Source organism: Scyliorhinus canicula, chromosome 10 (assembly GCF_902713615.1).
Source record: "Scyliorhinus canicula chromosome 10, sScyCan1.1, whole genome shotgun sequence".
Taxonomy (NCBI): domain Eukaryota; kingdom Metazoa; phylum Chordata; class Chondrichthyes; order Carcharhiniformes; family Scyliorhinidae; genus Scyliorhinus; species Scyliorhinus canicula.
Window position 1 is genome coordinate 90754200 of NC_052155.1, and position 24135 is coordinate 90778334.

The following is a 24135-nucleotide window of genomic DNA, read 5'->3' on the forward strand; positions in this document are numbered from 1 at the left end:
GATTTTTCCCCTGATTATTGTTTCTGAGTCCTTACCTACCACCAATATTGAACTGAACAATTTCGTTTTCATAAATCTGTGCTGACTCTGCCCAAGCCAAAGAGGCCTGATTATTTCAATGGGTGTTGAGGAGGAACTGTCAACATTTGGTATCATTACTCCTCTGGGACTCAGGTTCAATTCCGGCCTCAGGTGACTGTGTGGAGTTTGCACTTTCTCCCTGTGTTTGCTTGGGTTTCCTCGGGGAGCTACAGTTTTGTCTAAAGTCCAAAGATCTGCAGATTAGGTGGATTGGCCATGCTAAAAAAAATGTCCCTTAGTGTCCATGAATGTGCACGTTAGGTGGGGTTATGGGAACAGGGCAGAGGAGTGAGCCTAGGTAGGGTGCTCTTTCAGAGAGTTGATGCAGACGCGATGGGCTGAATGGTATCTTCTACACTAGAGGGATTCTATGGATTTGACCGTAGATTAGTAACTTTAGTAACTTGAGAGGGCAGCACGGTGGCGCAGTGGGTTAGCCCTGCCGGCTCATGGTGCTGAGGTCCCAGGTTCGATCTCGGCTCTGGGTCACTGTCCGTGCGGAGTTTGTACATTCTCCCCGTGTTTGCGTAGGTTTCACCCCCACAACCCAAAGATGTGCAGGCTAGGTGGATTGGCCACGCTAAATTGCCCCTTAATTAGAAAAAATGAATTGGGTTCTCTAAATTTAAAGAAAACGTTTAGTAACTTGAGGAAGCCAGCGGTAAGTTAACAGAGATTTATTTAACTAATATTCTGCTAAATGCAGCAACTTGCTCCCAATACAGTGCTTACTGGTACATCGAACCACCCCAGAAACTGCTTTGGGATGGCTTTTATGTTCATTTGTAACAAGCTCCAGCTGGGTGGCCTCCACTCCCTATCTGGGCAGCTTGCACTCCGTGAGTCCAATGAGGAGATCAACAAAGGTTTCCCTGTGGTTCTTGTGGGGGTTATCACCCCCCCCCAAAGTCTGAAGTTCCCCTTCAGCTGCTAATGGTGGAGGCCTTCTGCACCGCTTTGCCGGTGGCTGTGCTTCTGTCTGCAGCGTCTCTGGGTCAGACGGAGTGTATCAGTTTGTCGACCGCCGTTTCCTGGCAAACCTCCAAAGAAATATTGCTGGGACCTCGGTCCTGGACATGATGTCATATGTTGGTATGGACACTTCAGTGTCCATCTCTAATCCAGCGGCATCCTCCTCCTGATGGACTTGGTACTGCGACCCAGACAGCTAGGTCCCCCGGCTGAGGGGGAGTTCCTGGCACGGAGGTGATGCCAATACTGCCTGTTGGGCATCATGAAGTGTGGGTTCTTGATGCTTCAGGTGGTCCAATTTCTTTCACTGAACTCTCCCCTGAACCTGGACTTTGCACAAGACTGGACTCGTTCTCTCCAGCATGACGTCTTGGAGCCAAAGTGCCCCATCACCAAAATTGCGGGTATAGACTTCATCCCCGAATGAAATTGCCGCCCTGGTGTCCTCAAGTCATGGTTCCTCTTCTGCATCTCCTGCTGCACCTCCACTTTCCTGCTGAGGTTCAGAAACATGAGACTCAACCGGGTTCTAAGTCGTTGGCCCATCAACAGTTCCACAGGGGCCGTCGCTACATGTGGCGTTGTGCAATAATTAAAAAGGAACCATGCCAGCCACGTGTCTATGGAACCCGCAATTGTTTCTTTATGCCCCTTTTGAAAGTCTGTACTACCCTTTCCACCAGGCTGTTGGAGGAGGGATGATATTGGGTGGTTTGAATATGACGAATCTTGTTTCGCTTCGTAACTGCAGCAGCTTCTTCACTGGTGAACAACATCCCATTATCTGTCACCAGAATCTCATGAATCCCATGGTTGCTAAACAAATCCCAGAGCTTTTCTATAGTGGCCCTGGACTTATACCTCTAGGCAGTTCGAGTGGGCATCCATGAAGATGAGGAACAAGGATCCCTCGAATGATCTCACAAAAGTAGATACATCCATGGATGTCCTGGCCATTACCAGGGATGAAGGGAAGCCGCCTGTGGGAGTTTTTTTATGTTCCTGGCACTCTGAGCAGTTACACACGACCTTCTTGATGTCCCCATCGATGCCCGGCCACTAGACATAACTACGGTAAAACATCTTCATTTTAGATGTGCCAGGGACACCACTGTGAAGTTCCTGAAGCAGGGATCCCTGACGCTGCAGTGGGATGATCACCCGCGCTCCTTACAATATGACACCTTCTTGTACTCTGAGTTCTGAGAATTATGGGCAAAAGGCCAGAGAGCTACAGGTCCCCTTTCCTCTGCCGCTCAACAGCGTGAAGCAGTCCCGGATCCCACTGCATCCATGCACGCACCTGAGTAGCCATCACTGGCAAGGTATCCATACAGTTGAGAGTTGCAACTTTGTCATTCACCACTGGTGGGGATGGGGCACTCATGGGCAACGGTAGATGGCTGAGGGCATTGGCATGGGAAATCTGTGTACGCAGGCAGTGTCAAAACTAATATTCATATGCGACAAGCAGAAGCACCCAATGCTGAATTTTAGCTGATGCGATGGGTGGGATTCCCTTGTCCTCCCTAAAAAGGCTGAGCAGTTGCTTGCAGTCTGTCACAATGGAGAAATGCCGCCCATAATCATACTGGTGGAACTTCTTGAGACCAAAAATTACCGCCAAGCCCTCCTTCTCGATTTGAGCATAACATTGCTCCGTGTCCACCAGGGTCCTTGAAGTAAACGTAATGGTGTGCCATGATCCCATCCTCGTGGCAAGTTTTAGTAACTTGAGGAAGCCGGCAGTAAGAGAACTGAGGTTTATTTAACTACAGACAATGTTCTGCTGAAGGCAGCAACTCACTCCCATTCCAATCCTTGAACTAACCACACCAGGCCCTGCTTTTATGTTTTTTTGTAATGGGCTCCAACTGGTTGGACTCCGCCCCCATCTGGGAAGCTCGTTCTTCATGAGTCCTAAGGAGAGATCAACAATGTTTTCCCCATTGTCCTCGTGAAGGTTATAACAAATGGAGCCTGAGGTCGAAAGTTGGCGTCTGTCTCCCAGGGCCCCACTACAGGCTGTGGTTTGGCCATCTAACATTGAAATCAATGAGAACTTTAGCTATGCCCCTCCCCTCTCATATCGCAGTTAGAAACTCCTTAAAAAGTTACATGTTGTTCAATGAGGTGTAACTGTATTTTAACAATGATGTTATCAATAAAATTTGATGAACGTGCCCTGAAAATAAATTTTGACATGCTGCTCAGTGATTAAGTAGTCGATGCTTTTTAAACTGGCTATTTTATTTCTACCTTCACCCCATATGGATGCCTCAATCTGTAAATTGATCTCTGTAAATCTTTCTAAAAGTGGTTTTGATTACTTTTTGATTCCTGTTTGTGTGCCTTTGTAAATCCTTTAACGTGATTGGCTGTTTGGACAGCCATCATTCCAGCTCCATGTAGGGAATGTCAAGTAAAGAATGATGCAATCATTTGCAGTGATAGGTAAAATTCGCACTAGATCCGGCCCACTGTGATTTTATAAGTGCCTGTTATCATTTCCTTTACAATAGATTTCCCCCACAACTAATGTGAGGCTAACAGCCCGATATTCCTTGTTTATTCTCTCCCGTCTCTCCTGAATAGCAGGATCACGTTTGACACCTTCCAATCCTGGAGGACCATTCTAAAATGTAGCGAATTATGGATGACAGAAAATTATCCACTGATTTTCCCTGTTGTCACCTCTTTTAAAACATTGGGATGTAGGTCAGCAGGTCTTGGGGTTGTTTTTTGCCACTTAGTCCCATTAATGTTCCAGTAGTATACCTTCACTAATGTGAAATTCCATAACCTCACTAGATCCTTGGTTCCCCGTTATTTCCTGAATGTCCTTTTGTCTCTTCCATCATGACGGATGTTTTGTTTTGGTGGCAGGGCCCCAACATTGTGATCGAATCTGGGTCCTGAACCTCCACCCCCAGAGTCACCAATACAATTTACAGTTAAGGAGGGTGGATCCCCGACGCTAGAGGGCCAATAGGAGGCACTTCAGCATTCAATGGCATTTTGATCGGTTGGTGGCTGGTTGCTGGGCGGGGGGGAAGAGGGGGGGGGGGGGGGGGGGTTGTTGCGTTTGCTATGTGATGGGTTAAAAGGGCCTGAGAAGAAGCTCCGAAGGGAATGCCACCTTTTGTGTGCCCACTCAGCTCATGGCTGCCACTGGAAGTTCCTGCATTACCTATTCTAATTTGCTTTCACATTTAAGGTAAAATGGAGTAATATTTTACAGATTAGAAAGGCTAAAAACTAGCTGGAAATAACAAAAACTAAGTATAAACAAATTAAATAAAATAGAGATGCAGGGCCAGGTGATGTTTTGTACCTGCATAATGTGGGAGCTGGTGGATCCCATTGTAGTTACTGTACTAGTGAACACATCTGTAGTAAGTATTGGTGGGGATATCTCATCTGGGCTGCAGAGGAACTTGGAGTGGGAGGGTGAATATCTAGTTGTCGTGGTCCATGTAGGTACCAACGACACAGGTAGAACAGGGACAGAGGGGTTGTGCTGAAGGAATATGCGTGGCTACGGGCTAAATTAAAGAGTAGTACCAAAAAGGTCATAATCTCTGGATTACTACCTGAGCCATGAGCTAATTGGTGCATGATCAGTAAGATTGAAAGAGGTAAATGTGTGGCTCAAAGGTCAGTGTGGGAGAAATGGGTTTGAATTCATGGGACATTGGTACCAATACTGAGGAAGGAGGGAACTGTTCTGATGGGACATGAATCATGCTGGAACCAGAGTCCTGGTGAATCACAGAACAAGTACTGTAGATAGGGCTTTAAACTAAATAGAAGAAAATGAATCAGGAGTTAGAAAAGGCATATAAGAAAGGCAATATCACAATAATGGTGGGGAAAATCAGGTTGGTAGTGGATCCCAAAAAAAGGAACTTATGGAATGTCTACAAGATGTTTTATTTGGATCAGCTTGTGGTAGAACCCACCAAGCAATTTTGGATTTGGTGATGTGTAATGAGGCAGACTTGATTAGGGAACTTAAGGTGAAGGAACTCTGAGGGGGCAGTGACCACAAGATGATAGAATTCACCCTGTAGTTTGAGGGGGAGAATCTGGAATCAGATGTAATGGTTTTACAATTAAATAAAGGTAACTATAAAGACATGAGGGAGTAGCTGGCCAGAGTTGATTGGAAGGAGAGCCTAGCAGGGAAGACAGTGGAACAGCATGGCAGGAATTTTGGGGGGGTTATCCGGGAGGCACAACAGAAATTCATCCCAAGGGGGAGGAAACATGCTAAGGGGAAGGCGAGGCAACCATGACTGGCAAGGGATGTCAGGGACAGCATAAATGCAAAAGAAAAAGCATACAATGTGGTGAGGATTAGTTGGAAACCAGATAATTGGGAATCCTTTAAAAGCAAGAACAGAACAAGTAAAAATGCAATAAGAGGGGAGAAGATGAAATATGTGTGTAAGCTAGCTAGCAATATAAAAGAAGATTGCAAGAGTTTTTTCGATATATAAAAGGTAAGAGAGAGGCAAGAACAGACATTGGAAAATGAGTCTGGAGAAGTAGTAATGGGGAACAAAGAAATGGCAGAGGAACTGAATAAGTTCTTTGCATCAGTGTTCACAATGGAGACACCAGTTGCATACCAGAATTTCAAGAGTCAGGGGGCAGAGGAAAGTGTAGTGGCCATTACTAAGGAGTAGGGGCTGGGGAAGTTGAAAGGTCTGAAGTTGGATAAATCACCCGGACTGGATGGACTACACCCCAGAGTTCCCAAGGTGATAGCAGAGGAGATTATGGAGGCAATGGTGGTGAACTTTCAGGATATACTGAAGTTAAGGAGGGTCCCAGAGGACCGGAAAATGGTTAATATAAAACCCCTGTTTATGAAAGAAAGGAGGCAGAAGACGGGAAATTATAGGCTGGTTAGCCTGACTTCAGTCAATGGTAAGATTTTAGAGTCTATTATTAAGGATGAGATTGCGGAGTACTTGGCAGTGCATGGTAAAATAGGGCTGAATCAGCACGGCTTCGTCAAGGGGAGGTCATGCCTGACAAATCTGTTAGAATTCTTTGAGGAAGTAACAAGGAATTTAGACAAAGGAGAGCCTTTGGACGTATTCTTTTTGATTTTCCAGAAGGCCTTTGACAAGGAGGCTGTTGAATAAGATAAGAGCCCATCGTGTTAGGGTCAAGGTACTGGCAAGGATAGAAGATTCGCTGACTGACAGAAGGCAAAGTGTGGGGATAAAGGAGTCTTTTTCAGCATTGCAGCTAGTGACTAGTGGTGTTCCACAGGGTTCAATGTTGGGACCACAACTATTCAAGATATACATTAATAATCTGTAAGAAGGGCCTGAAGGCACTGTTGCTACGTTTACAATTGATACAAAGATATGCAGAGGGAACGATAGTGTTGAGGAAGCGCAAATGCTGCAGAACGACTTGGACAGGCTAGGAGTGTGGGCGAAGAAATGGCAGATGGAATATAATGGGGAAAAGTGTGAGATTATGCACTTTGGTAGGAAGAATAAATGCATAGACTATTTTCTAAATGGGGAAAGGTTTTGTAGATCTGAAGCACAAAGGGATTTAGGAGTCTAAATTTGGATTATTTTAAGGTTAACATGCAGGTTCAGTCGGAGGTTAGTAAGGCAAATGTAATGTTAGCATTCATGTCGAGAGGGCGAGAATGCAAGAGCAGGGATGTACTGCTGAGGCTGTATAAGGCTCTGGTCAGACCCCATTTGAAATACTGTGAGCAATTCAGGGCCCCATACCTAAGGAAGGATGTGCTGGGCAGAGGAAGTTCACAAGAATAATCCCTGGAATTAAATGGTCAAACAGATATATAGAACAGGAAGGTTTCATTATTGTGTCTTGTGTTTGAAGGCTTTTAATTTGTATTGAAAGTATGTGTGTGAGCTTTACTTTGGCAGTCTAGAAGTACCAAAGCGCAATAATGATCAATTCCAGCATTCACTCGCTCTCCTGCTGGCTTTCATTTTCTTGCTTTCTTCCTGGATTAGGAATCAACATTTCCATATACAGCAACATTTCCTTTTTAGGGCTAGGAAGCCACACTAGTTCTTATGTAACAAGGGTTTTGATTTGGCTTGTGTGACCCAGGTCTCTACTCCCTCTGCTCTCTCGCATTTTTAATCTGAAGGCAAAGGGAGGAACGGGTAGAGACTGAGGAAGGGGACTGGAGGCCTGGGGAAGATAATCAAGAGTGAGAAAGATTGACATTGGTGCTGTGGAATATGAATGAATTGGGAGGCTTGGAAACTATTGGAAGGAAACAGACTGGAAAAAAATGTGACTTAATTAAATTCAACAGAGTTTACGTTGGAGATTTCCCCAAACCAAAGTGGTGGGATTATTGGTGGATGTCTGAACATGAATTCAAAATATTTTTAAACGTTAGTGTTCTGGAGGACAATTAAATTCAGATAACATGTTTGAACATAAGGTTAGTGCTAATTATGTTTTTGATATGAATTTTATTATTTCTTCAGTTTAGCTCAGGGCTGTAAGTCTTTAAAAAGTTCCCGTGCACATTTTCAATAAACATGAACAGAACTGACATCTTCATCTCAAATTTACTGCTATGACTTTTGAATTCTCAAAGAACATTCAACTGGAAATGTTTCATTTAACCACCCCAATCAATGTCTACTTTATTCATTGACTACGGCACTGAAGAGTGCACTCTGATCTCAATGTGAATCCTTTTTAAAACAACTTCTGACATTCAGGAAACAGCTACTCTTCACATCAATTGATAAGAAGGCGGATCAACACAGTATTAGCCCTTCATCGCAACATCTACCTGCTCCATCCGACCACATTGCTGGATTACTTTCCAGCTAAGGTTTGGGAAGTAAAGCGTATGACTGGACTAGTCACAGTAATAGGTTTCTCACCGCTAGCACTGGAGTGAGCCCGAGCGGCCAGGAGATGAACAAAATCATAACTGGCAATTTTTGTTTTGATTTTCAAATTTTTTTTGCATTTTTTCCAATTAAGGGGCAATTTAGCGTGGCCAATTCACCTACGCTGCACATCTTTTGGGTTGTGGGGGTGAGATCCATGCATACACGGGGAGAATAGTACAAATTCCACACGGACGTTGACCCGGGGCTGGGATCGAACCCACGTCCTCGGCGGCGTGAGGCAGCAGTGCTAACCGCTGTGCCACCGTGCTGCCCTTGATTTTCAATTTTAACGCTGTACATTTGAACCCCAAATTAGTTTAAATTTGAAATAGAAAATACTGGATAATCTCAGCAGGTCTGGCAGCATCTGTGAAGAGAGAAACACAATTAATGTTTCGAGGCCTTGTGACCCATCGACAGAACTGAAAAGGGATAGAAATGTGATGAATTATATACTTGAGTGCGGGTGGGAGAATGGAAAATCAGTGATAGGTCCTAGTTAAGGCGAGATTGACAAAGGTGTTATGGACATGAGACAAAGGGGCTGTTAATGGTGCCATTAGGAACTGAAGAGTACTAATAGTAGCAAAGGTAGGTTTGCAGAATGTGGTAATTGGAGAACAGATGTCAGTGTGTAAACCTGGACAACAAAGGATAGTGGCCATGTGGGGAAAGGGTGAGGTTCTGTTGAGAAGTCAAGCGAATCGAATAACAGAAAACAAAAGAGCGTGGAGTCAAGATGGAGGGTAAATTCACAATCCAGCATCCAGAGCATTTTGCTATTATTAGATTAAATTTGGTTGCTTTACAGTTAAAAATAAATTAAAGGCAGCACGGTGGCGCAGTGGTTAGCATTGCTGCCTCATGGCGCCGAGGTCCCAGATTCGATCCCGGCTCTGGGTCACTGTCCGTGTGAAGTTTGCACATTCTCCCTGTGCTTGCGTGGGTTTCACTCCCACAACCCAAAGATGTGCAGGTTAGGTGAATTGGCCATGCTAAATTGCCCCTTAATTGAAAAACATATATGAATTGGATACTCTAAATTTAAAAAATTAGATTTCAGGCTGGATTCTTCCGCCCCTCCTGCCGCAAGATTGCCAAGGTACTGGACGCGGACCATGTAAAGGTACATTGACTTTGGGCGGTTGCCAGGCGGGCGCTGCGTGAGGATCCTGCCCTTAATCTTGTCTATTAATCCTGCCAACAAAGTACAGTCATTTGGGGTACACCATTGGAATCAGCACAGGAACAGGACCTTCGGCCCTCCAAGCCTGCGCTGATCCAGATCCTCTATCTAAAACTGTCACCTATTTTCTAAGGATCTGTATCCCTCTGCTCCCTGCCCATTCATGTATCTGTCTAGATACATCTTAAATGATGCTATTGTGCCCTCCTCTACCACCTCCACCGGCAATGCGTTCCAGGCACCCACCACCCTCTGCGTAAAGAACTTTCCACGCATATCTCCCTTAAACTTTTCCCCTCTCACCTTGAACTCATGACCCCAAGTAATTGAGTCCCCCACTCTGGGGAAAAAGCTTCTTGCTATCCACCCTGTCTATACCTCTCATGATTTTGTAGACCTCAATGAGGTCCCCCCTCAACCTCCGTCTTTCTAATGAAAATAATCCTCATCTACTAAACCTCTCTTCATAGCTAGTGCACGTTACGGGGATAGGGTATGGGAATGGGCCTAAATAGGGTGCTCTTTCAGAGGGTTGGTGCGGGCTCGGAGGCATGAATGGCCTCCTTTTCCACTGGAGGAATTCTATAGAATTATATTTTATGAAGGGCTTGTCATATGAGTAGTAGTTCAGGACCCTTAATCCCTTTATTCTTCAAAAAACTATCTATCTTTACCTTAAAAACACTTAATGAAGGAGCTTCAACTGCTTCATAAGGCAAGGAATTCCATAGATTCACAACCCTTTGGGTGAAGAAGTTCCTCCTAAACTCAGTCCTAAATCTACTTCCCCTTATTTTGAGGCTATGCCCCCTAGTTCTGCTTTCACCCGCCAGTGGAAACAACCTGCCCGCATCTATCCTATCTATTCCCTTCATAATTTTATAAGTTTCTATAAGATCCCCCCTCATCCTTCTAAATTCCAACAAGTACAGTGCCAGTCTACTCAACCTCTCCTCGTAATCCAACCCCTTCAGCTCTGGGATTAACCTAGTGAATCTCCTCTGCACACCCTCCAGTGCCAGTACGTCCTTTCTCAAGTAAGGAGACCAAAACTGAACACAATACTCCAGGTGTGGCCTCATTAACACCTTATACAATTGCAGCATAACCTCCCTAGTCTTAAACTCCATCCCTCTAGCAATGAAGGACAAAATTCCATTTGCCTTCTTAATCACCTGTTGCACCTGGAAACCAACTTTCTGTGACTCATGCACTAGCACACCCAGGTCTCTCTGCACAGCAGCATGCTTTAATATTTTATCGTTTAAAAATGTAGTAAATAAACTAATCAGACACAAAGAAGATAAAACCCCTGATCTGGGTGGATTGCATTTTAAAAGGGTTTAGGAAAGAGATTGAAGTGGCATTACTACACATATATATTTAATTAGGAAATGGTTCGAAAGGATGAGTGGATAGCTAATGTAATTAATGCATAAAAGAAAGGTGATGGAACTTGTCCAGAGAATCGTAGACCAATCAGAAAGAAAATGGAACACCCACTAAAGAAGAGAATAGGAGAAAAGGAAAACATATCAATGAATAGTCAGCATGGATTTCAAAAGGAAAAACATTGGGAGGGATTCTCCAATAAAGGTTCTAAGTGTTGATGCCGTCGTAAACGCCGGAGCATTTTACGATGGCGTCATCTGGCCGCTAGGAGCAGCGATCCCTCACCCCACAGGGGGCCAGCATGGCACTGGAGCACTTCACGCAGCTCCAGCTGCTGATACGGGCCCCAGCATGGGTGGTGTGAGTCCACGTATGCACGCCACGGTCGGCACGGGTCCGCGCATGTGCGCCATCCGCCACGTGTTTGCGCATGCACAGACCCGCACTGGCCCGCGGGCAACATGGCAGAGTCATACAGGGGCCCGGCGCGGAGGAACATAGACCCCCCGGAATTAGTCCACCTGCCGATCGTTAGCCCCCGATCGCGGGCCTGACCACCGTGGAGGCCCCCCTCGGATTCGGATCCCTCTGACCCCACAAGGTCAGCCCCCGCAGCAAAATGGCGAGGTCCCGCCAGGTAGAACCACATGCAAACGACGCTGGCAGGACTCAGCAGAACTCGGCGGGCACTCGGCCCGTCGAGCACGGAGAATCACCAGGGGTGGTGCATTTCATGGCCCCGACCAGCGCCACGGCGACCGCACCGGCCATTGTCACTAATGCTCCGGTCACCGGAGAATCGGAGGCCGGCGCCGGAGCGGGGTCGCGGGATTCACGCCCCACCCCCCCCGGCGATGCTCCGACCCGGCAAGGGATCGGAGATTCCTACCCATTATTTGACTAACCTTATTGATTTTCTGAGGGGGTGACAGAGAGTAGAAAATGGGAATTCAGTAGATGTAATTTATTTGGATTTTCAAAAAGGACCAAGATAGAAGTGTCCCATAATAGTTTAATAAATAAGGCCACAAACTGTGGCATTGGAAATATGTGGCAGGTTAGCTAACTTTAAGATAGAAAACAGAGGTTCGGCATGACTCCCAAAGGTACTCAAAATGACCCAAAGGATAGTTACTCACACTTGCTGAGGTTGAGTGGTGGTTTTCCACAAAGATTGGGAAGAAAGGAGGGAGAATATTTTGTTGAAAACTTTGGGGCACAATAATAAAATTGTAGAATGATTTTAAAGGACAGCCAAGAAGGCAAGGTGCTTGAAGGAGGTACCACAGGGACATGGGAGAAGACCAAGGTATTATTTGGCGAAAAGGGCCACACTGTCATTATGGTTTGTACAAGAAAGGCGGCGGAAAGTATATGGAGACATAATCCTGCTCTTCCTTCTTTAATTTGTTCATGAGATATGGGCATCACTGGAAGGCCAGAATGATGTCCCCATTCCTAGCTACGCTTGTGAAGGTGGCGCTGAACAGCCTTCTTAAACCAGTGCAATCTGTGTGGTGAAGGTACTCTCACAGGGCTGTTAGGTAGAGTTCCAGGATTTTGACCCAGCAGTTATGAAGGAAAGGTGATATAAGGGTGTTATGTGACTTTGGGGGGAACATGAGATGCTGGTGTTTCCATGAGCCTCCATGGTTAGAAAAGATAGAATAGAAGACTTGAGGAAAAATTACATTAATTTATAATAAAAATGCCAATGATCACTCAGTGAGTTTGGCCTATGAAGAGCTGAGTCATACAGACGAGAAAGCCCCAAGCTCCTAGGCCTGTGCTAGTTTAGATATCTCTTATAGCGTAATGCTACAATTGGATTCAGTTTCCAGAAATTTGGGAAGTGAAAATACGTCAGTTTTAGATAGACGTTCATAGGGCAGCCCGGTGGCCCAGCGGTTAGCACTGCTGCGTCACGGCGCTGAGGACCTGAGTTTATCCAGGCCCGGGTCACTGTCCATGTGGAGTTTGCACATTCTCCCCGTGTCTGCATGGGTCTCACCCTCACAACCCAAAGATGTGCAGGGTAAGTGGATTGGTCACGTGAAATTACCCCTTAATTGGAAATAAATAATAGATAGAAGTTTTTAAAAAATATTTATTTCAATCATATTTGGGGCGATTTTGCACCTGGGTTCGTCATGGGTGCAAAATCTTGTGAGAATCGGAAAGCGAGATTCTTGCTGGTGAGATTTCATTTTCTGATTTCCTCTCCCCTTGCCGGTATATGGTATACGCTATACACAACAAGGTTAAATAAATTTAAATGTATTTCACGACTTCCCCGCCATATGGTCTCCCCAGGTAAGGAATTCCCTATTCGCTAAAGGACTACAGCTATTGAGAAATGGAAGCTGTTGAGGGGAACCCGCTTGGGGGCGCAAAGCTAAATATAGCCTCCAGGGGGAGAGGGGCATGCCTGGGCAGTGCCCTGGCACCAATTGTCAGTCATCAGTTAACTGGCACATTCTCCATGGCAATGCCTCGACTAATCAGACCCCACTTGCCAACTAATCAGCACTCTTCTCATGATATATAAATTGTTGTTCCCTACACATCTGGTATTCTTGCGAATGTCATGATGCGTGCAAGATGTAAAGCTTTGACAATGTGTGCCTTTTTGCAGCAGTACTTAAGTTCTGTATCACCAAACAACTACTTTTTGCTGTCCTTATTTTTGCCAGAATAATATTTGATACAGACTTTACACTCTTTTCATTGTTACAAACATATATAAACAATTAAAACAGCTTAAGACTAATCAAATAGCCAATTCACTGTTTCACCTAACTTTAGGGAGTGACTGATATTGTCTACTGAGCCTATGAAATGAGCTATCACTCAGTTCTAAGCCAGGAGGCGCGTTACAGATTGAAGAACTCCGCTTTCCTCTTTTTTTTTTTAACCCATGTGCTGACTTTGGAATCATTAAGTAACAGGGTGAAGCCATGAGCTATAATCATATCAATATACTAGATTTGCCAAGCAGAACATTTGGTCTGTTTAAACCCCATATGTTCAACTAATGTGTAGCCAGTTCTCAGATTGAGACGCCTTCATTCCTTTAATTCAAATATTGTGCATATGCTTCTTTTTTCATTATAGCAGCAGAGATTTTAAATGTTCCTAATAAACCAACTGCATGCAACAGTGAATTATATATATTGCACGTGGGTGTAAAGTTTGGTTTGAAGTTGAAAAGTATTTTGCACTGCTGTCTACTCACTGTCTGGTGGCACTCTCATTTTGTGAGGACAGCCTGAAAAACTCCGGTGGTGAGGATATAGCCCAGTAATATGACCACTGCCATCACAGCCTGGAGTTGGACACTTCGATTCTTTTTTGTCAGATCTAATAGAATCTGTAAAAATCAGCAGAGCATTAGCAGTGACAAACTAACAGAAATCCACCCATCTGGTCAGCCCCTTTATATATCAGTAATCCTGTAACTGTTGCTTTGGAGAATGGGAATATTAAACAATCAAACCATGTAGGTATCAGGATAAAGCCAAGTGTCAGTAAAGATCCCTTAATTAAACATTATGTGATTGTGTTTCTGCTTTGGCTGTGATCAGCAATAAACTGAAGTTGAAATTGAGCTAATGGTCCGAATTGACTTTATGGTTCAAGTTTCTGCTCATCTCAATTGCATAATCACAAACATAAAATCAGTCATGAACAACCACATCAGAAGATAATTGTTTTTCTTCCAATAAAAAATATTCCTTGATATATTTAAGTGACAACCAGATCCAAGTTTTATTCCAGCTAGTAATGGGTTTTATCTCAAAATGTAAGCATATTGGAAATGTAAGTTTCTCGTCCACCACTATGAAAAGTCGGATTTTAAATAACTGAAAGTAACTTCAAAAAACTATAGATAAACATTTTTCAGGGAACCATTTACTAGTTTTATTGTACATAAGTCTATGCACGTGGTCCAGTACAGCTTTTGGGTTCAGTCTCATTGATGCAGGATGTTGAAGCTTCAATCTGCTCCATGGTGGAATGACATGATGCTGGTTTGCATCCACCATTCATTCCCCTTCTGTATTGTGCTGATTTCAATGTGCACCATTTTGGGAATAACAAAATGGATAGAAGCTACTTCAGTAACGGAGAGACAAAAGATTGATGGATCAATCACTCTAAGTGCTATTGGCACTTACAGTGGCATTAACAAAGGCCGAAAACACATGGAGCGACATGTATTTGTAGCCCTCAGAGAGAGAAATAGAAGAAACACTAGTTTGCAAGAGATAATTTGCGTCCAGTTCTCCCTCACCACTTAGTGCTGGACTCAAAAACAAATGTGATTTCCGCAAAACTCAGATTCCAACCTTCTGGATGGAATTTTGAGCCTACATTAGCCTTCACTGAGAATGGTAAGGCAGATGGAAAATACAGAGAGAATCGGAAAACACAATTCTGAGAGGGCTTAGGGTCAGGTCACTATCAGGACTCCTCATTGCACAATTTGATGTTCGCTCCCTGGTCAGATTATGATTCTGGAGAAGCATGGTGTCATTCTAGCAGGCAATCCTTTTGTTTGCGATCAATCAGCAGACATTGATGTGCCACTGCACGCAGCCAGGACCAGTGGCCATAAAGAAGATGGGGAGGCAGGACACATTGATCTTCAGGGAGATAGATGCCGGAGGCTGGGAGGAGACACCAACCAGCCACGAATGTTCTGACATAGAACTTCCTAGCTCCAGATGTCAGAGGTCCAGTGTCGGAGAAGACAGTCTGTCCCGGGAGATGATGGACCACTGTGCCAGGTGATGTAAGAGTTGGCACCACCTGGACTGGGATGTCACCCATTGTCTGTGGCCCCGCTGTGAACTTCTATGCCAGTGGCTCATTTCAGGACATATGCCCTTTCCCAGTCAATAGTGCACAAGTTCATAAAGGACGTCACAGATGCACTATTTGCGCACACCAACTTAGAACAGGACAGGGCAGCACGTGGCACAGTGGGTAGCACTGCAACCTACGGCGGGTTCGAATCCCAGCCCTGGGTCACTGTCTGTGTGGAGTTTACACATTCTCCCCGTTTCTGCATGGGTTTCACCCAACACCCAAAGATGTGCAGGTTAGGTGGATTGGCCACGCTAAATTATCCCTTAATTGAAAAAGAAAATTGGGTACTCTGAATTTAAAAAAAAAATTAGAACGGGACCAGGTGGCTGGGCCATGGGCTTCGCCCGCATAACAGGCACTAAGCAGGCGCAGGGTGTCATTGACTGCACCCACGTGGCTCTGCATGGGGCTCCATTTTTGAACTGTACGGGATACCACTCCCTTGATGTCCAGATTGTTTGTGATCACGCCAAGCGCATCATGAAGGTGTGTGCCAGTTTCCTGGGGACGTCTGTGATTGCTACATCTGCGTTCGCAGATCCCTGATGTTTTTGAGGGAGAGCACCAGCTGGAGGAATGGTTCCTCTGGGGACAAAGGGCACCCAGTCAGGATGTGGGAGATGATGCCAGTGTGGAGGCCACAGACGACAGCTAAGCGTTGCTACAAGACGAATGCATCACTGCGTGCGCTGGTCGAGCAGGCGATTGGAATGCTCAAGATGCAGTTCCAGTGCATGGGCCCGTTGGGAGAGCTCTCCATTACATCCCCCAGAGGGTGTCTCACATCATAGTGGTCTGCGGCGCTCTGCACATTGTGGCACTGCAGCGCTACACGTCCTCGGGTGAAGAGGATCTCGAGAAGGGCTGCAACAGGTAACCCGCGGAAGAGGAGGAGGAAGGTCCTCGGCCGCTGGTTAGGGGCTGCGTGGGGCACAGGGCTAGGGATGCCCTTGCTGACTCTTGGTTTGGTAACGACCAAGAAAGGGTGTGAAGATCTCTCCCAACATGGGGCCTCACTTCTTCTCAGGACCGAGGTGACTGTGGGAAGTCATCATGATGGTGGCTCCGTTCATGGGTAGGACACTAAAGCGACTGAGTCAACAGTGCAGGAAAATGATGATGACTTGCAGTGAGCCCAGAATGATGCTCAACGTATCCTCCATGAAATGTCTGACTCCTGCCTGACAGAGAGCTGAATGTGACCTGCCACTGAATGGAGTGATCTGGGGCCCATAGAGGCAGAATAACACATCTCAGCTGTCACAGGGGGAAAGCGGCAAGTTTGCATGGAGGTTTGCAAAGCATGGTGCGATGATATGACAATGCAGAGGCTCTTTATGGGTGATCAAAATGATTTTTAATCCTAGCTAGTAATTACACTGGGTTTATTTCTGTAATAGTGCCGAGGTTTACCCGTGCTTACCAGGTGCCTATCGTTTCTTTGTCTTCCTCACCCTCCTGCAACATCTAGGTGTATCCCCAGGATCCACAGTTGAAGTTGTGGCGGCCTGCCAAATTCCATGCCCTGCTGCCTGAGGTGATCTTGGTGGGCATCCCTTGGGAGGCTGGGACTTTGAGGGCCCCAACCTGCTTTTGGGCAGCATGGCTGTTGCTAGTGTGTGGGGCTGGAGGTGTGCTGCTCACAAGGAGGAGGATGTCACGTGGACTGAACACTCTCAGGGTCTCCTGGGTGAACGGCCATGGGCTCAGCTTCTGCCAATCCTCTTCTCTTCAGGTGCCCATCCACAGAATAGAGGGGTAACTGGAGTGAGCTCAGTAGGAGGATCAGTAGGAGGGCAGAGGAAACACTACTCTGAAAGCCTTGTGAAATAAATGCAACATCCCCACCGACATGTTGGAATATTTAGACTTAGAACGCTCAAGGTGGAGATAAAACATCCGCTAAGGTGCCAATCACCTCGAGCGTCGTAGGGTGGACCATGTGGAGGCCAAGCCTAAAGAGCGGAAAGAGGTAATCCAGAGCATCCCACCCATTTACCTCATCAAGCACCACCTGCCAAACCTGTGGCACTGTCTGCGGATCTAGGATCGGACTATTCAGCCACTGCAGAACCCACCTCCACAGAGTGGAAGCAAGCCATCTTCGACGCGGAGGGACTGCCCAAGAAGAGATGGAGTTAACGACACAAGAATCTTGCCATCAAGGAAGACAACTTGGGTGGGATTCTCCGTTCAGCGACGCCAGAATTGTGAAATACAACTGGGCAGAGAATTGGGCATCAGCCGAAAATCGAGGTTGGCGCCAGGCGCCAAACGGATTGCCATGCTCCAATCCCTAGGGCAGCAGGGTAGCATGGTGGTTAGCATAAATGCTTCACAGCTCCAGGGTCCCAGGTTCGATTCCCGGCTGGGTCACTGTCTGTGTGGAGTCTGCACGTCCTCCCCCTGTGAGCGTGGGTATCCTCCGGGTGCTCCGGTTTCCTCCCACAGTCCAAAGATGTGCGGGTTAGGTGGATTGGCCATACTAAATTGCCCGTAGTGTCCTAATAAAAGTAAGGTTAAGGGGGGGGTTGTTGGGTTACGGGTATAGGGTGGATACGTGGGTTTGAGTAGGGTGATCATGGCTCGGCACAACATTGAGGGCCGAAGGGCCTGTTCTGTGCTGTACTGTTCTATGTTCTATGTAAACTCGCCGTTCAACGGACTTTAACTTGTGTCCGCTGAATTGCACCCTATATTTCTATTCGTTAATTTAACTCACTGTTTCCATCGGTATTCCACTGAGTTTTGCATTGGAACTCTACTAAGTGAAGGGGTGTCTAAAAATGCATTTAAGAGAAAATTGGATAAGCGAGGAAGTGAAAAAGGATAAATTTAGATTGAGAAGAGTGGAGACTTGGGTAAAACGCAAACACCATTATAAACCAAGTGGACTGAATGTTCTGTTTCAATGCTGTAAATTCTATATAATTCCCTGTCTAGTGAAGGACATGATTTTTCTTTTCAATGAGTGAAGGAAATGACTGAATGGTCCTGAATAAATGATGCAGCAACTGTCAGTAGGAATGAAACATGTGCAACTGTGATGGAAACAATTGAATATTGTTGAAAAGAGCAATAGATTGCTAGAACTTTTCACACTGTACTCATAAGGACAAACATAAGAATGCCAAATTTCAAACAATCAGAACAATTTACACTACGGGAGGAGAGAGTGGCATTTTCCACCAACAGGATGCTGCTGTCAGTCCAAAATAATGTTCTGTCTCGCATACAATTGAGCATATGAATGTGGCATATGGATTTCACTGGCAGTGCAATGCCAGGTATATAGGCATCTCAATGATTGGCTGATCGAATCAAACAGCATGTTCCTTCAGTTGTTCATAATAAGCAGCGTACAGACAGTTAAGCAACCAGCCTCTGTTGCAGAACCCAAAATAAAAAGTTCCTGTTAGATATCATTCCATAATTCAGACTGCATTTGCAAATCTGACTGTGCTAAAAGCTACACTAACAAACAATTTAAGATAATCACAAAGTGACATACATTCATCTGTGGAGTCCTGTATTTGGCAATCAAAATGAATATGTTCAAGCCTTGCATGTTTTCTGAACTACAACAGGGGTTGTAGTTTCAACACCCTATTTTCCTATGGTATAAATTGTTGTGGTCATTTGAAATTTGGCATTCTTGTGATTGTCCTGATGACAAGGGGAAAAGTTTAGCTGCTCTGAAAACATCCTAGCTAACTCTGACAGGCCCACTGCCACTTTTCACTCAATTGAGTATTGATTGGCAGCAGGCAGAATTTCCATCTGCCCTTTGATGCAAGTTCCACCTTGGAGAGGTGTTGGCCAACAGCTCTCAAGTCCCTCTCGGCACAAAGCTGCAGTGGCCAGAAAACATACTTCCCAAGTCACGAGACCGCACTTCAGGTAAGTGCCAGAGGTCCCAGGGGCAGTAGGGTCGGGGATTTCCTTGGCAGGGGCGTGGGACAATCTTGGTATTAGGGGAGGTAAGTGGATGAAGACCTTTTCTATCTGCTCCAACCGCCGCCTGCCAGCCTAATAATTGAGGTTGGGTGGGAAAAAATAATCAAGTGGCCTTAGTAGGGGCATGGGCGCCCCCACCCCAGAGACCCTGCCTGCCCCACTGTAAAATGGCATCTGGGATTGGGTGGGGAGGATCCCAGAGTGAATCGCTTCCATCCAATTTTATGCTCCTGCCCCACCTCAGAACCTAACGTGAGGGGGAGCAGTGTTAAACTCTGGCCTCTCTTTTTGGCAATATTCAAACTCTGTGTCACCAAGTGACTGATATTAACTATTATGGACAATAAGCATGTGCACAAAAACATCAAGGGGATGTATTTTTGTAGGCTTTTCCCATTTGTCTGCCCTAACTTTGGAAGAAGAGTTGTACAAACCTTGAGAAACTGCACTCACATTTATGTCATTTTATGGGTATTAGAAGGTTCTTCTGGCAAAATAACAACAGACAATTGAGAGAACCCCACAGAAATTCATCCTCTCGTCTCTGTATCGCAGTTCATGGAGTGGGTGCTAGGTTACCACCCTGTAGAGTTGCAACATGCTCATGACTGACATTGGAATTCACCTGATATGACTGAGTAAGTTTCGACAATTGCTTGCTACTAAATGGAACACTACATGGCAGGGAAGCACTCTGGGAGGGATTCTCTCAGCCCGGGGCCGGGCCGGAGAATCGCTGCGACCGGCGCAAATCGCGCCACTCCACCCCGACGCCGGGACGCGATTCTCCGTAGAGTGGAGAATTGGCGCCGGCTGGGGGCCGCTCTACGACCCCCCCCCCCCCCCCCCCCCCCCCCAGGCAATTCTCTCCCCGGGATGGGCCGAGCGACCGTAACAGAAAACCCGAGTGCCGCCGGCGCCGTTCTAACCTGCTCTTAACCGGCGGGACCTCGGTATGGGAGGGTCCGGGGCGGCCTGTGAGGGGAGAGGTGGTTCAACCCCAGGGGGGCCTCCGTGTGGCTTGGCCCACGATCGGGGCCCACCGATTGATGGGCTGGCTTCTCTGGCTGGAGGCCTCCTTTCTTCCGCGCCGGCCCCTTTAGCCCTACGCCATGTTGCGTCGGGGCCAGCGCGGAGAAGGAAGCCACTGCACATGCGCGCGTATGCGCCTGTCCCATTGCGCAGGCGCCCAGTTGACGCTGGGATCAGCAGCTGGAATGGCGTGGCCCACTCCAGTGCCGTGCTGGCCCCTGTAGGGGCCAGAATTGCTGATCCTGAGGCCATGTTGACGCTGTTGAGAAACGCGACGGTGTTTACGACGGCATCAACACTTAGCCTCAGGATCAGAGAAACCCGCCCCCTGTATCTGAGGGGAAAATGATGACCAATACCATGCACATGCTATCACACAACAGTGCTGACCGCGGTCAAGAGAAATAGAGGTCATTGCCATGCCAGTTAAAACAGACTAGAACAGTAGACATTTATTTTCAAGGGCAAATTGAAAATTGATCCTACAAAAGGAAAAAGATGCAGTTTACCTCTGCTGGAGTAATTCTTTCTTATGCCAATGTCAATGATTTTGCAATGCTGGTTTCCTGCAGTTAGTTTCTCCAGTAAGATCCTTTCATTTTCCTTGTGTGTTCCCTTTATGATGTATCCTTGCTCTGCCTGCAGAGCAATAGCCTGTTCCAGAAGACTAAGGTTCCCCTTTGCTGTGTCAAAAACTTCTGAAACTTCTGTGGTTGTAGATATCTGAGAAGTGCAGTCATCATCCGTCTTTGGAGACCCCATCTTACCAATAGAAATGTTTGGGTTTGAGTGCTGTGCTTCTCCAAATTTGTTAATCATGTTCTGGTTGGCAGTCTCTTGTGGGACAACTTCTATTGTCTCAATTTCCTTCCCTCTTGCTTCTAAACTGTCCCTAGGTTTACAACCCAGGTTATAACTTTGGACTGCAAAGGTTCTGAGCTTGCTCATGTTAGAAGGTTTTGATAAATCCTGGGGCTGATCACAGTTATCATAGATATCTTCAGAAAGCATTTGATTATTTTCTCCACAGGAATAATGTAACATCACTTCTTTCTCACATATAGGTGTCCTATCTTTCGTGAAAATGATAGATGCATGACTTTCATCTGCATCACTTTCTCCCTCCAAAGACTGTACCCCACTGTCATTTAAATTACTTTCAGTGGATCTCTGTATTGCTGCATCTTCTGCTATTTTCCCAAGATCTTGAAGTGATTTAACTACCAGCTCCTGATAGCTGTTAAAATCATCATTATCTTTCTCTGGAAGGTCCATTTGAAGATTTTCATGTGCTGGTTGCTGAAGTCTGTTTTCTAGAAAACAAACATATTGTTAGGAAGCTTTTGTTCAATACAATAAACTACACTCTGATATTTTAGATCTATATTTTAGATTTGAAGTCAGGGCAAGTGATTCCAAAGAGATGAGGAGGCTGCTGGATGCCATGGCAAGGTGGATGGAAAGCCTGCCTCGGGATCTGGCGCTCCAAAAATGAGAATAAAACATAAAAGATTCCTTCAGCCTTCACCACCCCCCCCACCCCCAGCCCCCACACATACTTTCCATGCCAACCTATGCCATCTCATGCCCTGTCCCCACCCACATGGATCTTTATAGCCACTATGCCGACTTAGGCCCCTTTACCCACTGGTATGACCCCCTCAGCCATCCGTGCTAAACTATGCTCCTGTCCTCACCCCCATGGCCCTTGTTGCCTGCATGTCAACCTCTTCCCCTCAGAGAAAACCTCAGAGATTAGATAAAACAAAGCTCTGATTATTGCAGACTTCACTATCGTGAAAAACATTCTCAAGCATAAAAACACATTTACTACATTTACATTCTTTCAACTGCATAATGCCTGATAACAAACATGCCATTCAAGTGAACAATTCATTATAACAACAAGCATTGGAATTCAAAGTCCAATTTCAAAGCACCTATAACCTCGTGTATCTGTCAATCAAACTGTGAAATGGCCTTATTGTGATACTGGATGGTTCTGAAATTAACCATGCAGCAAAAATGGGAAGTGTCATGTTTGGGGGCAGGACTTATGGTTTTCAGCCAAATCTGGGCCTTGGTTTCGTCTTCAGGTGAAGTGGAATTTGAGAATTTGGGACATTTGAAGCAGAATGTGCAAGCATAATTCAGTTCCCATTTTGAAATTATACTGTTTATCCTTATTCATATCACTTTTATTTGCTCTTATCTAAAATCCAATAGCAAAATTTGTAGCGATTTCAGAAGCAGAGAATAGGAGTTTTGCCACAGACAGCTGGAAGCTGTGAAAATTCGATACTTTAGCATCTCCTTTGGTGGGTTGAATGAGGCCCGGGAGTCCAAAGTAAGCAAAAGTAAACAACATTTATTTTACAACAATTATATACATGAGTACCAGTGGTACCTCGCCATGTACTCTCTGTTCCAGACCAACTGCCCGTTTATGCAAGCACGGGTAAGCTACCCCGCCCCTAGTGGGGACGTCCGTACTCCTCAAGGAGGATGGGGAAAACAATCATTCCCACACGGTATGTCCTGTGCTGGTTATTACAGTGGGACTAAATAGCAGAGCATTATAACTCTATATGGGCAGTTTCTGCTCTGAATGCACATAGGAATTTATAATAGAAAAAATATTCCTTTCACAAGTGTCACAAAAAAATGATAACAATGTCAGATTTCATAATGTCAGATATAAATTTTTAACTTAGTCTACATCGAAAAAGGCAAACAAATTGAACTATGTGGCTAGCTCTTTCAGAAATTTGGCACAGGTATGAATAACCAAATGACTCCTTTCTGTCCTAAAAGAATATAGGATTCTGTCACTATTATTTCAGTGAATTAATATCAAATTAGCATTATAGCTAATAAAGGTGAGTGCAAGACATGTTATATAGCTCATCATTTTCTGCACGTGATTGTAGATTACAGGTTAATAGCACCTAATCGCACATTTTACATGTTGTGATGCAAATTAGAAGATTTCACAAACAATCATTGTTTTTCACTATCAAAAAATATAAATATTTTCATAATAGTAGGCAAGTGAAAATGTGGCTGTAATTCTGATGCGGAATTAGAAAATACCGTACAAATGTAATTTAGTACATAAAAATGAAAAAAGAACAGAATTGAATTTGATTGTGCATGATTCATGGAATTATTTTTCTACTACATTGGCCACGTCTGAACGTTTCAAAAGGAAGAATTTTACTCAGTAAAAGCACTACAAAACAACAATTACTGCTGTTGCTAAGTTACACAGAGCTCAGATGTATCCCCATTAGCCACAGAGTACTGGAATTGGTGAAAATGCATCTTTACACTACAATAGACCGATTTTCCATTCGGGAGACTATGGACTGGATTCTCTGATTTTCATGCTATGTCCAGAGGATTCATGCGTTTTACGTCAAAAATAATCGGCGGTGCCCCAGCACCGATCCTCCGAACAGTGAGCGGCTAGCAGCCGCGCCATGTAAAACGCCCGGTCTCCACAAAATAAATGGCCAGAAAAGTGTCGGGTCCGTGTACGTACATGTGCACGGCGACACCCTGCAGCGGTTACGCCATACAGCATGGCGCCGGTCGTGCACGCACCCGACCTGCTAGTAGTGCCTCCTGGGTAGCCCCTCACCATCCCGGGCCACCTCCTACAAGTCCACCCAGCTCTCGTTGAAGCCCACCAGGCAGCAGCATGTCTCCCGCCTG

The 24135-nt window shown here is 45.5% G+C and overlaps 1 protein-coding gene across 1 annotated transcript in view; it reads right to left on the reverse strand.

Moving 5' to 3' along the window:
• The window catches only part of st18 (ST18 C2H2C-type zinc finger transcription factor), a 458310-nt gene that overhangs the window by 104959 nt on the left and 329216 nt on the right, over nt 1–24135 (reverse strand). Inside the window, exons 8-9 of the mRNA XM_038809340.1 lie at nt 20928–21731; nt 13793–13927 (exon numbers count right to left, since the gene is read on the reverse strand). Of these exons, the coding sequence (XP_038665268.1) occupies nt 13793–13927; nt 20928–21731 (939 nt within the window). The remainder of the gene's footprint in view (nt 1–13792; nt 13928–20927; nt 21732–24135) is intronic.